This window comes from Anas platyrhynchos, chromosome 5, assembly GCF_047663525.1.
Source record: "Anas platyrhynchos isolate ZD024472 breed Pekin duck chromosome 5, IASCAAS_PekinDuck_T2T, whole genome shotgun sequence".
Lineage (NCBI taxonomy): Eukaryota > Metazoa > Chordata > Aves > Anseriformes > Anatidae > Anas > Anas platyrhynchos.
In genome coordinates this window covers 34,317,642-34,335,833 of record NC_092591.1, presented here as the reverse complement: position 1 = coordinate 34,335,833, position 18,192 = coordinate 34,317,642, and the positions used below count along the sequence as shown (strand labels likewise).

At 39.1% G+C, this 18,192-nt stretch overlaps 1 protein-coding gene across 5 annotated transcripts in view; it reads left to right on the top strand.

The window, feature by feature from the left end:
- LOC101792932 (cytosolic phospholipase A2 epsilon) overlaps positions 1-18,192 on the top strand; it is a 29,479-nt gene that overhangs the window by 587 nt on the left and 10,700 nt on the right. For 2 of the 5 annotated variants that reach the window (XM_005030433.6, XM_005030434.6), the window contains exons 2-10: positions 788-860; positions 10,495-10,631; positions 13,495-13,626; positions 14,847-14,887; positions 15,314-15,356; positions 16,019-16,082; positions 16,891-17,054; positions 17,324-17,416; positions 18,129-18,166. In XM_005030433.6, the coding sequence (XP_005030490.1) occupies positions 788-860; positions 10,495-10,631; positions 13,495-13,626; positions 14,847-14,887; positions 15,314-15,356; positions 16,019-16,082; positions 16,891-17,054; positions 17,324-17,416; positions 18,129-18,166 (785 nt within the window). Of the gene's footprint in view, positions 1-292; positions 433-787; positions 861-10,494; positions 10,632-13,494; positions 13,627-14,846; positions 14,888-15,313; positions 15,357-16,018; positions 16,083-16,890; positions 17,055-17,323; positions 17,417-18,128; positions 18,167-18,192 lie in introns of those variants that run through there. The other 3 variants (XM_021279171.4, XM_021279172.4, XM_072038776.1) reach the window with 3 other exon arrangements.

The following is an 18,192-nucleotide window of genomic DNA, read 5'->3' as shown; positions in this document are numbered from 1 at the left end:
ACTTACAACAGTAGTTAATCACAGACACAAAGATAGAACTAGTTTGACGTTTGTGCATGGCTGACACCCAAGAAAATCTTGGACTGTGAATTCTTTTTCTTTTTTTTTTTCTTTTTCTTTTTTTTTTTTCTTTTTTTTTTTCCTTCCTCTCCTTTGGTGGAACATAGGCAGGGAAAGACACAAAACTCTCTATTGGGCTTCAGAAAGTCTCATGCTCTGTCCTTTCCTCAGCTCTGAAATTAACTTGCTGTCTGACTATGAATGAGTTACTTAATCATTCTGTGGTCATCTTCATTAGCTCTAAAATGGAAATTACAGAGCATTTCTGCATAACAGGGATATGTTAGCAAAAGTGTTCATTGAAACCAATGAAGGGCTCAGAGACCTCCAGTGTGGGACCTCCATGGCTTAACAAACAAGCAGAGTGAAAGTGTAAGCAAAGTGATTAAAGAAACCCTATGAATCTATAGGTTTATCATTTCAAAAGGACAGGACAGTAATGAACAGAATCTTGCAATGGTCTTCACGTGGGAGAAATGTGCTCAAAGCATGGTGGAATGGGGCCCCTCATCCTTTCTGCTCTTCCCCCCTGTCCTTAACCAATAAAACAGCCCCATGAGAATGAGTAAAGCTAGAGGTTTCTTAGTGATAGAGGGCAGGAGAACCAGTCTTCCAATTTTGCTGCATGGTGTTAAAAAGTGCAACAAACTCTTATGGGAGTGCATGCTTTATGAAGCATAAACCATTTAATGTTTATGCGACTATTTGTTTTGTCATATTTCTGCAGTGTGAAGAATGTCCATGCAGCTCCCTCTCTGTAAAAGTCATAAGGATGAGAAATCTGAGAAAGGCAGATCTGTGTGAGTATCACAGTTTTTCTTTGATAGTAGTTCAGTTCAGAAAGCAGTAAGGCTAACCGAGCACTGTAACATGTATCTGTGTACAAAGTGTCACCATGGTTTCAGATATTGTTCCATGTTTGAATATGTGCTATTCTTAAAATACACTCTTTTATAAACAATACCTTTCAGTTTATAGAAGTGTTACACTTAATGGAAATACCAAAAGTCAGCCGTGGTATACTGTGAAGTGTCTTAACTGTTAAAAAGTAAGTGTCAGTTACAGTGTCTGACGTGCTGTGATACAGGCTGTGCCCCTGCTTCTGGATGAAAATGCCAGCACTGATGATGAGTGGCTGCTACAGGCTGTGGGGTAATATGAGGAGCTCTGCTACCATCTGTCTGTCTTTTGCAGGCAGTAGAAGTACATTCAGGCACATCTATATTTCTATATCTTATTTAAAAAAAAAAAGGCATTATATGGCTTATTGTCAAACAACTTTTTCTGTGAATGGTTTACTGAAATGCATTTGAAATACCAGGCCTGTAAAGCAAAAACAATATGACTGAAATGTTTCTGGGGGGTTGGTGTAGTGGGTGAGAGTAGAAAAGAAAAAATCTCAGTGGTTGCTCATGTAGGACAAACCAAGCTGATGGGACAACTCAAATCTGTCTCAGAGAGAAGACACAAGGCAGGAATGTAGCAAGAAGGAAGTGAATATGTATCTTTACATAGTAAGTAAACCCAAGTGAACTCAGCAAGAATATTTGCTTCCATGGAGACCACATGGCTTTCCAAAAAAATATTGGACTGGCCTCAAAGGTTTTGCTCACCATTTTAAAAGGCTAGTATGTGTTGTTAAAGGTCAATAAATGAGAAATTATTCACTGTTAAAAAGCAAACTGAAACTGAGTAAAAAAAAAAAAACTTTTTTTTTTTTTTTTTTACTTTATAGATCCATAAGACTAACAGTAGCATCTCTAAATAAAATTACAAATAATTTCAAGTTTAGGATTATTCTTTGCTTATTTATTATTTTGGAAAATAGTTTTTGTGGGAATGTATTTCTCATGTAATTCACAACTTTACTCACATATTTGTAAGTATTTTAAACATTTCAAACAAAACATATTTTAGGAAAAGCATAAAACAATGGTTGTATTTCCCATTTACAGTTATTTGGTTTATTTACTATTTTTGTATAATTTAAAGTTGTTAAGAGAGAGGGTGTTGGTGACAGAGTTGAAAGAGGGAGCAGAAGTAGTTCAAGCTGAAAAACCTATCTGTGCTTTGATGGAGTCAGTTGGATTAGGCCAAAATGTAGTTTTTGGAAGACCATGTGTCAAAGACAAGTATGCTTTGATTTTCTTGCTCTGTGGCACTGTACAGATAAAGGAGAGCCCGTGTCCTCCTCTGTGCAGAGGAGCTGCTACCCACAGCATCTTTGCCTCCTTAAATCTTGCACAAGTTGTATAACAGAGGATTTGTTTTTATATTACAGGATATCTATGTCAATTAACTATGATCGTGATTGCCTAGGTTTTTCCTTTTGTGTCAAACAAAAGGTCATATTTGTATGTGGTGTGAGCATAATAACAAGAATTAGGCTACTAATGTGTGTTGAAATCTGATATGAGTAAGGCTTACTCATGAATCAGAATTTGCTCCAACATATGTAGGATATCAGGCAACTACAGTCTAAGTAGTACACATAATTCCCAAGACATTGGCATCCCAATTTCTGGACATATTTGAGTTTAGCTAAAGTTCTTCCATAAAAAGTTGTAATAATGGTGATACTAGACCAGCCCAAAGGTTCATCTGGTTCTGTAGTCCTCAGAAGTGGCCTACAGCAGATGCTTCTGGACAGGAGAAACACTAAGGCATGCTTTTCACCACACCACTCTCCCACAGATCTCCCAAGAGATCTGTGTCTCACAAGGTCTGGCTCCTGATTTAGTGGTATTCTTTGGGGTGGTCTGTATGCTTATATTGCAATTAAATAGTTATGGATATTATTATTATTCTTATTTCTAATCTTATTTGCCTTGCTTGGGCAGCAGAAATGCCTTCTAGAGAAATTCTGATATTTTCTGTCTGGCCTGAAAAGACCTTTTCTACATATTATTTAGGGCTCTCTCTCACACAAAACAATTGCACCCTTGCATTTATTCCAGAACCGGAAGACAACTTAACATTAACAGCTGCATAGCTGCAACTATCTCTTGTTTTTAAACCGTGAAAGCTTTGTGGCTGTCACAAACATACCCACTGCTCCAGCAGAATCTGGATTCGCTGTCTGGATGGTGCAATTTCTCTGCAGCTGTACAGGATAGTGTGTGGATAAATGTGTTTAACTGCCTGAAGTTTGAACATCCGTCATCCAAACAGGCTGGCTTGAAACACAGGCAAAACAGGGAGATGCGACACATTCCTAGGGGCAGGTACATGGCCATGCCTGTTTTCTCCTGGCAGAGAAGAGCTGACACTGCTGCTGCTGTTGGGAGAAGAGTTAGCTGTTAACTGTAGCCAGCAGGAACCACCAGGTACAGGAGTCACAGGCTGAGGCCCATGGCCTATCCACATTCCTATATTCCCATCAAAGTGCACAAGGGACAGGAACGGCTGCTCTGGATCTGACCAAAGGTCTATCCTGCTAAAGTCTGAGAGCAGCCAAAGGCAGGTGCCTCAGGAGGAGGATGAGAGTAAGGTGAAACAGTATAGTGTTCTCTCATCCTCCAAGCACTTCAGATGTGGTGATATCCCAGGCCAAACAGCATGTCTATGAATGCAGCAACTCTTCTAGTCTCTTTTTGAGCCTATGTAATCTTTATGTATCAACAACAATCTTTGTCCAGGCTGGTTTCCTTGTCACAAAAACCTTTGCTGTTATCTCAGCGCTCATCTTTGCAGTGGCAAAATCAGTTTGGCTTTTGCTTCTGAAAGGCCTTGAATTTGTTCTTCCATCCAGTGGCTTTCTGTGACCTTCCCTTGTGTTTTTTTTTCTGTCAGTTGGTGTGGTGGAGCTTGGATTTCAGAAGCTGCCACCATGTGTAGGAAGAGATCAGTTGTTGCAAAAGTCTTGTTTGTCAAGGGCTGATCCACCAGCCAAGATCTTTAAAAGAGAGAGCTGAGCCTTCATCCTCAAGTCCCTGCATTCATTTCTTCACAGCCCCCTTTGAAGCCACCTCTGTGCAGGACCCTGCATTTCCACCTTGTAAGAATTTCTTTCTGGAAAGACTTCTCTGCAAGCCAAGTACAACTGCATTTCAGCCTAACAGGAATTAGACCCATACTGTGGAAATTCCCCATTGTTGATATTGTTTTCATTGAGGCTGTTTGCCATACCATGTTTGCTACTTTGCATTTAGCAAAGGTTCCAGAAAGTGTTTCCTGAAATACCTGTGATATTATTTTTTTTTATTTTATTTTTAAAATGACAGCCTAATTCTCAATTAGTGTTTTCATTACATAAATTATGAAACTTGTCTTTATATTTTGCTGTAGTGCTAAATCTGTCTTGTTGCTGTGTCATTTCAATAACAAACTCACAATACTGCAGTGACCATTGATTTTAAGACTTGAAAGGCATTATTACTAATTTTTTCCCTATATCATCTAAATCCTGGGTAACCCACCATAGCAAGACTTTAGTTGCTGTGTTGTCCAAAAGAAGCTCTTTGATAGGAAAAGGAATGACTGAAGACATGCTAAACAAGCTGCATATACTGCTTCTTACCCTTTCCACTGCCTGTATTAATGAGTGTGAGAAGCCAGCAGCAGCTGTAGTGTGAGGCAGGCAGATAGTGTGAGCCAGCCAGCACTAATGCCTTAGGGTGAAATCAGTCTTCTGTTAAAATGAATGTGGTCATTGACTTTTGCTGTGATTAAGGAAAATCCTCGAATGTGGCCCTATGATTAAGAGCATTGCTGCCCCTGTAAGACATCTCATCTAGGTTCCTCATGCTACTAGCGCCTCAGGAGGGCCGTGTTTGCATTGAGAGAAATCCTAAAGGCAACCTAAGAGAAATGCTTGACAATAGGTCAGTGCTTGTACCTGAACAAAGACAGAGAAATAGTTATGTAGATAACTACAAAATTGCAACAAGGCCTGTAAACAGTGATTTTCTAATTGGTTAAGAAAATGAAACAAAAACAGATAAAAGAAGCAACTGCTGATCATCAGAAACTCCTCCCTGTGATGTCATACCTGAAGCAAGGCTTTTCTTACTGTAAATGAAAACTGTTCAGATCAGGATCAAGGTCTAATTGCATAACTACTAATTGCACCTGGCCATCTTCTTGTAGCCATGCTGACTTCTGTGTGCCTTCTGTGTGCAAGAATAGAAAGCTGTTTTGGTGGTTAAAGGTATTATATACAATGTTCCCTCATGACTTGCTGTAGACTAGTGGTGTAGTCTTGGAAAAAGTGTTTTTACTCAGAGCATTGGTTCCTCATCTCTACACTAAGGACTGCAGAATGGGTATTAGGTACCTCACAGGGGCATTAGAAGGATAAACTGTTTAGTGTCTGAAGGACTGGTGAAAGGAGTCAACTTTCGATAAAAGTGTCGGGCTCATCCCTGTCTCAAAGGCGAAAGCTGGGAGCAGCTACCATGCTCTAATACTGTACCAGCACAAGTGGTACTGCAGCCGTTGTCTTCCACTGAACAGGGGTGATCTTATGAAAATCTTTTGTGGTGGTACTACATACTCTTGGTAGACTTCACTATCCTCTTGTTCAGAGGAAATACCTATCTAATGAGAAGTTGAAATGGGCTTTGAAATGTTTTATAATTTTTTAAATCTCAAAACCTGTTTTAAAACAGGTTGGAAGAGGGCGGAGGCAATGGAAATGAACAAGGGAGAAGCTTGGGTGGAGAAGAGAGGCTGGAATGAGTAGGTGATAATGGCAGCAATGTAGAACCAAACCATGTTTTTTGACAAGTCACAGGTCTATACAGAGCTTCATAGCCCTTCATTCTTTCTCCGCCACTTAGATTGCAGAGCTTTAGGCTGTGACAGATGACTTTGTTTCAAACATGACAAGCTCATATTTGAGCTTGGAAAGTTCCAGCAAACCTGGATGGACATCTGAGCGAGAGCTGAGATATGTTTTATGAAGTGCTGTGCTTATAGAAAACACAGCACAAGACTAGTGTTCAGTTTCTTTCAAACATATGTAGGCAACTTCAGGTGTTATTAACAGATAATAGCAATGCCATATGTGCTTTGATTTCTGAATAGACATTCTGTATTTATAAATTTCTTTGGGCTGAGTTGTGTAATGCCTTCTCAGTCCTTATGAAGTTAAGCTGAGCAGTGCCTTTTTCCACGCTTACCATCTCCCACATCTTAAAAGTTATTGTACCTTGGCATTTTTGATCATCTTTGATAATGATCATATTTTTACTCTGTATTCTTGTTACTATTGCACAGTAGTGTATTGCATTTAAGAACAAAGTATACTTTGTTTGACACTGAACAGTGGCCACAACTAGAATATCAGCAGATCTGTTATAGTACTATTAGTTATGTGGCACATTCCAAGAAGTTCATAAAGAACGTGAAGATTGATACACATATTTACTTATTGCAGGACTTGCTTCAAGATATCTGAGATAATCCTTTGATGAGAAGAAGGTACAACTTCCTACCTTCAGTATTCTAATGTGAAAAATACATTTTTTGTTCATTGATTACCAACAGATTTTCTTACATACTATTAAAGATCCTGCAGAATCTGTTCTAATTCAGTCCTGGTTGTTCCAGTTTCATCAAGACAACAGTATCTGCAGATCATCCAGTTGTGCATTAAGCAATGTGACTGATACTGTAATCAATGATTCACTCCTTCCCGTACATGCTGAGCAGAGAGCGGCTTTGTTTTATGCATGTGTGCTCTTAGTGCTCCTTCACAGGCATGAGATGAAGCATGCTGCTGAGGTGAGCCTTTTGCTAGAAGAGCAATGTGATATGGCTTGTGGGATGTCAGAGTCCCTGTGGAGGTTTATCCCGAAGACTCTGAAGCAGTGCCAAGGAAAACCTTGCCCTTGAGGACTTTTATCAGTGATGTTCTCTAGAGAGGAGCTTCAGCCAACCTTTTTGCTGAATTGAGGCCATTGATTACCTTACAGATAAGGGCCAAGAATCTTAAGGTAATTTACTATTATGTGGGAGGCCAATGTAAGAAGAGAAGCTAGATTTTACATGGCAGTGGTAGTCTGCATCACTGAAAAGGCACGTGAGGGTTTCCACATGAGGCTATGGCTTCCCTCCCAGGTAATTTGTCTTGCTGTATCCAGCAAGAGGCAATAAAGTAGTGCTGCAATAGTAGCCAGTGAAGTTGAAAAGAGAGATTCACTCACAAATGTTGGAGATGGTGCTTATATCCTATTCTGCTATAAAATTGACAATCTTTTTGAACATCTGCCTGGCAAAGATATTCATCTTCTATTTATCCAGGCCCAATCTTTACAACATTTTTCTCCAAAGTTCCCTTTCTGTTCAAGAAGAAAAAGTAGACAGGAAAGGTTTGGGGTGAAAATGTTCTTTGTAAGTCATATACATTCTTAATGTTTTCATTCATTCTTATTCACAGGAAAGTTGCTGTAAACTCCTAGATCAGTTGGGAGTGCTGGAGGATTCCAGCCAGAAGTGTGAACTCATTTAACTGTGAAAATGGGATTAGTTGTAGTCCTATGATAAAAGACAGTCTGGACGCTGTGTGTTTATCGGTGGTTTACTTCGATGTGAAAGAAGCTGACAGTGGCATCTTTGTAGAAAAGACATATACAATGTGAAGACTTGACTGCCAGAAGCAAAGCACATGGTACACATCCAAAGCATAATATTTACATCAGGATGAACCATTGCTTTGATATAAATTTTTAATCCAGACCTAATGAGGAAATAAACTAAAATCAAACTGTAATTTCTGTCTATGTTATGCCCTGTATGTTCAAAATGTGGTTCATAAAATTGTCTCTCACATTTGCAGTACTTTTGCAAATAATGAGGCCTTTCATCATCCAGATATTATCTGGGAGTCTTTTATTTGGGCTTGTGGTACAGTATAAGGATTTCTCTATCACTTCCTTCCCGGACAGTCAAGTCTGGGAGGGAGACTGGTTAGCTGGTTTCCATGTAATACAATTGATCTATATAATAATCATGCCATGATTATTCTGTTTATTGCCTTCCAGCATAAACATGGGCATCACGTGGCAGCAAGTCCTGATTCCGTATAATACGTTTGTAGGTTCACCTGGACTGGTCCTCTTCTCCTGAAGCAGGATCAAATTTACCTTATCTGATAAATTATCTGAGCAGGAGTACTGTCTGAAAGGATTCATAGAAAATTTATAAAAAGGCTCTCAAGAGAGCTCGCTAGAGCACTTTTAGAGATGGAACAGTTTTCCTACTATGTATTTTGTTTATTTCCACCTTGCCATGCAGAGACACTGATCATTGTCCTCTTTTTTACACTCATTTGGACACTCCATAACTGATTGTTACCCTCTTCTTTGTCATTCTTTGTTGTTGAATTAGCAAACTCAATTCCTTCAGCTCTTTCTCATATGCTAGGCTGATTAAAACAGTCCTCTTAAATCTGGATATGTTTCATTTCAGTAGCTGGTCATGGTTAAAAGTCTTTAAAGATGGAGGTAGAAAGTGAGTGGAAGAGAGCTAGAACCTGGAAGATGCTGGGCATCCACTTATTCTTGTCCATGGCTGGGAGTGTATGCAGACATCTCAGTCTCCTGCACTTACATCTAGCATTATGTATTTGGGATCTGGTCCTAATGTTATATAAATCTATGTTGTGTTTGTAAGTTATCTGAAGTCCAACAGCAGTATAGTTTTGTGACATAATTTGTTATTTTTCATGCAGTGGTCTAGTTGTAATTGCTTGTTTTCATATTCAAATGTCTTTATCTACATTCTTGTCTTCAGCTATGTTGAGACTGAGGCCTCACAGGTTACTAAATGAGCTGCTGTTAGTGTAGATCATCAAGCTGTGGGAGTTTGTTTTGCTCTTATTAATGGTGAGCAGCTGTTTTAAAGACTGGAGTAACTTTTGCTACAGATCTACTGTGTTCAGAGAGGATGACAGATTGAAGAAATTTCTCACCACAGCTCTATCTAGATGCAAATCAAGAGTGTAGCACTGATTTCTTTGCTAAAGAAACTATCTAAAGCCCATCTTCTCAAACAAGCTTCTTATTTAGTATGTATGACAAAGAGATTTCCCAGACCACAAGTGAACAAATTCTCAGAAACACACATACCTTCTCCTCTTGCACTGCCTGAGGATGTACCTGTGCAAAGTTAATATTCTCTTTTTTCACTTATTAAAAATCAGTGGAAGAATTGTAGAAAATACTGTGGGGAATACAGCCAAAAATGCTTTTATGACCTCCTTAACCAATACATTGTTATCTAAAATTATATTACACATATTCAGCATTTAAAAATTATAGTAATAAGTTTAAATTATCCTAATATTCCTTAAACGTATTATAGAGGTCTGTATTTATAATGGTGAAGTCTTTTCTTCCCCACTGTGGACAGTAAGGTGGAAACTATCAAATGCATGCTGAAAAACTGGAAGATGTTTCATGTTCAGGTTGTATCAGAAGACATGAAAGATAAATCATATGTAACATGATTGCAGAAATTGTTTTAAGCAATACCTATTCATTGCCACATGAGTAACACAATGCGTTTAAAGAAAGTGTGGAATGAGAACCAAAGACTGACAGAAAGAAAAACATAATTACTGATAAGGTGCTCTTTTCTTGTGGGCCATCTGGTAATAATAATAGTAGTTATTTTTTGTGTGTGATGCTTTTAATCATGGGATGTCAAAGCAAGTTACAAAAGAGGAAATGATCATTATCACTGTTGTATTGATGGGAAAATGCAGATAGAGAAGATTAATTTAAATGGAAGCAATTGCCTGCAATGACCTAGCAGCCTGGAACAGAGCTGGGATTGGAGCCAACATGTCATGAGACCTTTTCCAGCAGGTTACCTGCTTGGTCATACTGCCTCTCAGCATATGTCCCATAGTCCCAAACTGTCTCATATTACACCAAATCTGAGCTGCTACTGTGATTACAAGATGAGTTCTAGGGGTTGGAGACAATAGAGACAACTGTGGTTGCCCAGCAGACAAATAAAATGTCTGTTGTGTAAACATAAGTACAGAACAATGTACAGAACCTAGGATAGGTAAGAGCGAACAACAGTACAGAGGGAGTGAGTCCTGCCATGCTCTTCACTTCAGGGTCTCAACAAACTGGGGACACATCAATAACGGGTTTGTTAAATAAAAATAGCTCTTTTTTTTTTTTTTTTTTTTTCTCTCCTCACTAGTTCCTTTTACTAGGATAATTGGATATTAGGATGTATAGATATATCAGGATAGTAGCTTCTCTGAATCTCTGTTAATGACCAGAGTTTCAACCTGCTTGACAGAACAAGTAGTAGTGAGGGTTGCTGAGTAAGGATGTTTAGGGAAAGTAATAAAAACAGTATCTCCTTTTTGCAGCTTACTGTCTATGCAGTGCTATAAGCTTATGTTCTAAGACTTTTATCATAATACGTTAGTTACAACATATCTTTTTTTTTTTTTTTTTTTTAATACAGTTAGTCAAACTGACTGCTATGTAAGCCTGTCCTTGCCTACTGCTTCATCTGAGACTGTCCGAACCAAAACCATCAAGAACTGCAAAGATCCAATCTGGAATGAAACGTTTTGCTTCAGGATCCAGAGCCAAGTAAAAGTAAGATACAGAGTGCATTTGTTTGTCTATGTGGACAGAGATCTCATTGTGTGATCTATATGAAGGGTACCATAAAAATAGCTATGTGCGAGGGACTGGAGGGATGGTGGGTAAGGGAATGTGCAGTAGCATGCAACAGCAAAATTAAATTTTATTTTTGTGTTGTGTAGAAGACAGATGAGATATTTCACAACTATCAATATAATGTTCTTCTGCTTTTTCCTTTTTTTTTTTTTTGAAGTCACTGCTTTTCAAGAGTAAAGGTGAGAATTTCAGAGTAGACTGAACAGCATAAAAAAAAGACACATGAACTAGTAATGAAAGCAAGCCTGAGTGCTTTTTAATTATTATTTCTTTGGAATTACCTCTTTAAAAAAAAAATAAATAAAAGCAAACAAAACAAAATTTTCAAGTTTGCAAAAGACCAGCTAAGTTTTTACCATGGTAATAAATGTGAGAGCTTAAGATAAGCATGAAGAAAGGTTGGCTTATGCCTAGGACGATCAAACCTTGTTTTAAGACATGCACCCTTCAGTTGCTGGTGCTGCCGACAGAGCAGGTGAAGTGCAGTTCCACCAGGTGCTTGATCAGCAGGCCAGTCCCCCACCTATCTTGATCATCAATGACCAATCATCAATGCCAACAGGATGCTCAGAACAGCTTCACCACAGGTGAGGTGGTGCTGGTCCTGTTTTGTACACTTTTTCATCTTCAACGTGTCTGATTATCTGTGGCCTAACTCCAGTGTTTTCCTTGCAGACCTAAAAAAAAAAAAAAAAAAAGTCCAGCTACTTTCAAAATACCACTGAGGCACAATTTCACCAAGCCCTTCAGGTTTAGCAGGAAGACAGAAGGCAAGGCACGAACATTTTAGCATGAGAACTAACACCCACTGATCTGTACGTCTTGCACCAGAACACTGGCACCTTGCAATGGCCTGTGTCTGACAAGTATTTCAAAATTGCGATACCAGGTGTAATAGCCAAAAAACCATGGCAGAGCCAGTGGCTGCTGGAAGCTGCTTTAACTAGTCCTGCAAGTAGGAGTATTTTGGAAGACCTTCCATTTATTCTGCAGTTAAGTTTGTGGCAGGACGTGGCAGTAGCCCCAGCAATTTTTGGTGAGCGGCAGCAGCAGCATGGTAGTGGCTGCTGTCACTTTAGTGTAAACTGCACAAACATCTTCTGGAGATTTTGGACAACAACACACACTGGCATGTCTGCCACTGCTACCTCACTACTGTGTTCAAAAGACCAAGTTAAGGCTCTTGCGGGTTACTCTGCATACACTGGAATTCCTGTGCTCGTTGCCTTCTGAGCAGAGCCAGAGTCTGCTGCTCTGCTTATTTTCTTCTCACTTGTCATGTGTATAGCTCAGGTATTCATCTTGCCAAATCATGGGAGCTAGAGCTCAGTAAAATCACACAACACATTGTCACCATGGAATATAAAAACATTTTGATGTTCAGCTGTTTCCTGTCAGGAACCAGTGTGTTTATTGGAAGGGATCTGTTCTGGTGAACTTCTGACAGATTACCACACATGTGGATGGGCTTCCCCAGGCTGCTGCACGGCCTCCCCACCACCACCTGGCAGCCTCCTGTCCCTCTGAGGGTCAAGTTAGGACGGTGTGTCTCTGCCAGCGCTTCCACAAGGCACCTGGTGCCTTCATGTCCTCTGTCAGGAGCAGGAAACCATCCAGAGGCTGTTCTGCCTCCTACACTAGAAAATGTCCACCATTTTAGCCAAATAAGGACAGTCTGCTACAATAATAGATGTATCTATTACTGTAATATATATTTCTGTGATATATCTTTCTCATCCTCTTAAATTATATTCTTCAGCCTGTGAACCTAACTGTTGTGGCTGCTTGTCTCTGCTTCTTGCCAGTCTGTTTTTCTTAGAGAGGTGATGGAAAGAAATTCAGAGCTCCATAGATGACCGTGTCTGCACTGAGGATAAAGTTTTCTGTTTGAACCACAATGTGATTCATTTATACTTGTGCCCTTACAGGACAGCAGCCTTTCTGACAGCAAACTGCAAATTCATGTTTGCTAACACTTGCCATCTCTCACTTACCAGCTTCTTACAGAAATGTTAGCTGTCAGTATTTCCCAGAATACTTGGGTACTGGATCATCTATCTTTAAGAACATTTGTGTATTGAGTTGGCTTTTGAGTTCATGTGATTTATTCTCAACTTTTAAGGCAATGAAGCTCATGTGATCACTCTTCTTGCACATGTTTGTGTGTGAGATTGTGAACCTATCCGTGTGTCTTTGATAAGCATCAAACCCGCTGGCAAATTTCACTTGAATCTGACAGATCAGGAGCAACGTCTGAGATAAGAGGTCCTTGTAATTTTCATGAAAATGAGCTGCCTCAGTTATTGGGGCCTGAATTATTTCCCCATTGGGAAAACAGCTGCTGGCGTTATGTTGCTCACCGTTATGGGAGGCACCTCTGAGCCAGCTGGCCTGCAGCTGCAAGAAGCCCCTGGTGGAGCTGCGTCTCCTCCAACCAAGCCAGATGATGGGTGGCAGAGGAGGGAGAGGAGAAGCTCCCTGCCATGACAGGAAGGATCAAGAGGTTGAGAGGTGCAGGATGAAATCCAGTGGAAATAGGCCTTTGTTCTGCTGCTTCTGTGCATGTTTCTTGCCAATTTAACAAAAACATATCAGTTTCCGCGGATTGCTTGGTAATTAGCTCCATGTGAGATCTGTTTAATAATTGTAGATGAAAAGTTGACCGTGCTCTCTCATGTCTCCCTGTTGTCTGTCTTCCTTAAATCGCTGAGCACATCATCTCATTCCTCCATAAGGTCTCCAAATTGAAATGTTCTTAATCCTCTACATCTATTCACAGAATGTTCTTGAACTGAAAGTCTATGATGAAAATGCAATCACTAAAGATGACCTCCTCTTCACTGTCCTCTTTGATGTTGCTAAAATACAGCTTGGAGAAACTGTTCACTTGACATTTCGATTAAATCCAGAGGTGAGGAATAAAATACCCGTGGCCACAGAAAGGGAACGTACTTTTGCTATTACCTCCTAAATAACTTACTGTAAAGCAATTGAAGGTGGGAGGGTTTATTTCATATTTATTTGTACTTTATTAATCTGAAAAATACCATTCAAACCTAGTTCAATAGAATGCAAAGTGCTCCTTCTGTTGGATATCATGCTGAAGGTTTTTGCTAGCTCTTATAGATCAGTTGCTCTAATAGATTTTGCTGGGGATAGAAGATCCCATCACCACTGAGCGAAGTTTTTCTGTCACAATTTCTTTTCCTAGGACCAGCACTTACGAGTTTTGACATATGCAGACACAGATGTTGGAGTACTCAGTTAAAAACTGATAGCCTGGACTGTACATTTTTCATGCATTCCTAAATATGACACAAAGATTCATGCTGAGATGTTAAAGCTGGTAGATAGCCATCTGCTGTATTTCATTGCTTTAGTCTGTCTGAATACATATAAGATGACATCAACAAGGATGTTCAATTTAGATGTTTTTGTAGATATGCTGTTTCACTGCTTTTCTTATTGGATAAGTATTGGTATTCAGCTTACACAGAGGTAATATCGGCTGGAAATCTATAAACTTGTTAAGTAGCTGATCAATGTATTATCCTTGTTATGGGAACCCTTCCCATCAGAAGAATCAAGAATGCCCAGTGCTATCCAAGACTATCAGTCCTCTGATAGCATTACCCAAAAAAGCCAATGCTTTTAGACAGTTTTAAGCCAACACTTCTGGCAGACTTAGGACTGGGGATTCCCTGTGTGATCATTGTACTCTGCCTCAACACTTAATGGACAAGCACAGGCAGTCTGAGGAGGGAGAATACCTTCCAAAATCACTCTAACTCAATTGCTTTCAATCATCTCAGCATACCCTAAAACAGGAAAATTAGATCTTAAGAGCTATATATATAGATCTTAATAGATCTTTATAGAGCTATATATATAGATCTTAATAGATCTTTATAGAGCTATATATATAGATCTTAAGAGCATATATATCATGGTCTGAACTTTTGGGTAGACCTGTGCGGTGTCAAGAGTTGGACTTGATGATCCTTAAGGGTCCCTTCCAACTCAGGATATTCTATGATTCTATGATTTCAGGAGCCCAAATAATCATTAACAAGCATAGTTAGCAAGAAAGAAAATTAATTTGAATGCTTAGAATTAATTAATCTTTTACAGACACAAGAGCTGCTGGAGGTTGAATTTGCATCAGAGAGCATGTGAGTAAAATCCATATGGAACTGAAGAACTGTAAAACATGTGCTAGGGTTTAATGTAGTTTAAAATAGTATCATAGCCACATATGGTGTTTATCAAGTTAGCTGCATATTGGCAAAAACACTCTGTTCCTTATCTACCAAGAATCATCCCGGATGCTAATTTATTCTGATATTTCCTGGAGGAGGGAGAAAGATAATAAGAACTACAGCAAGTGTGCTAAATATTTCTTACTATTCATTACTAAAAAAAAGTAAGGAAACCATATTTCAGATATCTTTGCAAACAGCAATAAATAAAAATCAGTGGTGTATTAGAGACTGTGCTAGATGAGACAACCTTTAAGGAAAATGTTATTCCTGCTGTTCATTTAAAGAGGTATTTAGTACATATTGGTTCTGATAGCATTTTTTTTTTCTGTCTTTCAGTCCGGTTCCTCCTGAAAGTCTTGTCAATAATGGTGTATTAGTGGTAATTTTAAACTATTTATCTTCTCTTTCTGTTCATTTTCCTACTAGTGTTGGGAGGGATGAATGTGGGAGGTGCCCCAACATCTCACTGCAGGTAGAGCTGAAGGAGACAGAGGTGAAGGGGGTCAGACGCTGGCAGCTGTCTGCCTGTGTGGCTCTGTGGAGGAGTATGTATTTGGAAAGAGTGAACACAGTCACTGGGGATACCCACAGATACGTCCTTTATCACCAGCTGATAGCAAACTTCTTGGCAAGCCTGAAGTGCTCTTTCATTGGCTTACTGCCTCTGTGTCATCCCTTCTGAGAACTGCTCTAGGGACTCTCTCACAGCCATCTGTATCCTGGATGATGTGGATTTGACTGTTCCATCAATTCACCTTCAGGAGTCCTCAGCATGCTCCTGTTCCTTCCTTGGTTATCTCCTCTCCCTTCCCAGCCCTGTCCCTAGAGACAGACCATACTGCCACAGCCATTTTTCTTTCAGCTGAAACCCCAGCACATTGTCAGAGTGCCAAAATCTTTCTCTTACAAGCCTACCAAACACAAGGTGGGCTGTTTTTCAGACCCCAGCAACCTAGGTAGCCAGAAATATATAGCTGTGAAGTGACTCAGGTGTTGCTCGTTTTGGATATTTAACTGTCTCATTGTTCATCCTTTCTGCAGTCTCGTGAAATTTCCTGCTTGGAAGTTCTGGTAGACAATAAACAGATGAAGAAAGAAGCTTCAGGTTAGACTTTAAACTAGAAACAAAAATATGTTTGACTTTTTTTAATTAACATCAAAAAATGCAACACAAAAAAAGGAAATGTGGTGACTGGGTTTTAAACTCTGCGAAGTATAAACCATTTGGATATTTCAGAACTATTTTTTTGTCACTTTCTTATCCAGTAATTTCCCTTTTTTGTTCTTACAGGAATCCTAAATGCCCCCATGATAGTAGGATGGGTATCACCTTAGTTTTGTTATGACTTGGGTCAACACTGGCCTTAGCAAAAGTATTCCAAGCAACTCTTCAAGCATGCTGCATTTCTGTATAGGTCTACCTCTCTCTCTTAGGAACACTACTATGATATAACTGAGATGTAATAACACAGTATCTTATAATATCGTGTAATATTATTGTGTAAATAGTATTGTGTAATAAGCACAGGTGTTGGATGGGTTGTCTGTGTCCATGCTGTGTCTGTTCTATGCTAACTATCTATCAAAACTGGGGCTTGCAAGTAGAGCATGAAACTTCTTAGTGCTGTAAAATTGAAGTAAATACATTATTCTGTCTCAGCAGTTTACATTCTGCCCAGTTTTCCTACAGGTTTGAGTTTCCAAAACAGCTAATGCTGTTTTACAAGCTCTTTCTTTTGTTTTGATTCGTTTCCTGTAATATTCCCTGTTTGGATAAAGATAGTCTAGGAACTCTTAAGCATTGCTGAATGGCTTGTATATAAAAAGAACAACTTCTAAATGACTGTTTAATGTTCTATTTCTGTGATCATAACCATTATTTTCTCTGTATATATTTCATCCATTTTCTTTAGAAAAAGACTTCTTGTTTTCAGTGAAGGGCTCATATGAAGAGAGACAGACTCTGTCACTGGTCTCTGCCCAGCAACCCAAAAAGCCCCTCATCTTCCATTATATCAAGTACAGTCTGCCAGAGCTGCGCATGGCTCTGGCAGAAAAGAAAACGCCCTTCTGCTTGGTACGTGATCTTCAGGTCGAGTGAGCACAGTAAACTCATGGTTTTCCATACTTCACTAAGACAAACAGGAAGAATTTGTATTTTAAACAAAAGTAATCTTCCATGATCTTCTGCTCTGGAAGAGCGCTGTATCCATTAAGACACCTAAATAATAGATGCCAACTTGGAAATTGCTGAATGTTAACCCTATTCAAAAAGATAGGTTGGTGACAGTACTTTTTTGTGGTATATATGTTAAATATTTCTCTACATTAAATTTTATTTTTCAGGGTACCTCATGTGAAGAGAACAGAGATTGCAGTGCATCCCTCATCATTCCTCTGGATTCATTTCCCTTCAAGGAGAAAGTAGCAGTAGCAAAGGTGATTGATACCACCTCTTTAGAATAAATCAGAAGCTATGGCCCCAAGGTCGATGGGTGTAAGTTAACTACACTACCGTGAAGCAGAAGTTTACATAACTAACTGCTAGCCTCCATTATCTGCAAACATTAGAAAACTATGCAAAATAATAAATGGCTGTGCTAGGGTGTGGAGGAATGTAGGAAGGGTAGAGTTCCTTTAAGATACTATTTAAGATGTCTTTTGGTGATTATTTGAAGGAAAGGACTTGATTAAATAACACTTACTAATTAAAAGTCACACAATAAAGCAGACAATTCTCAGTTTATGGCTTGTGTGAAGATACATCTGTGATTCTGACAATATGTGATACTCACACCTTGCATTTTTGTCCTGTCTTTGTGTTGACGTTTGCAGGTCCATGCATATGCAAAAAATGAGGCAAGGCAGGGCACACTGGCAGATCTTATGTTGTTTTTTTTTACTGTATACTGCTCTGTGTATCTAAAATGGTTGAAACTTTAGTATAAATAACTTTAATGAAAATACAATGGACTTGGAGAAGTTCTAAAAATGGGATGGAATTTCTCATTGTTACAGTTTTGTGGCTCTAACACTGCTCTCAGAATAAGTGAAGGCCTTTAAAGCTAACTGAAAAGAGAGGGCACAAAATCATCTCCAATACTTATATTGCGTTGTGTGTTTTTTTCATTGTTGTTTTGTTTGTTTTCAGGATGAAATGATCAATTTACATGTGAAGTCAACTGACTGGTAAGAAGTCAGTTGGGTTCTGTGGT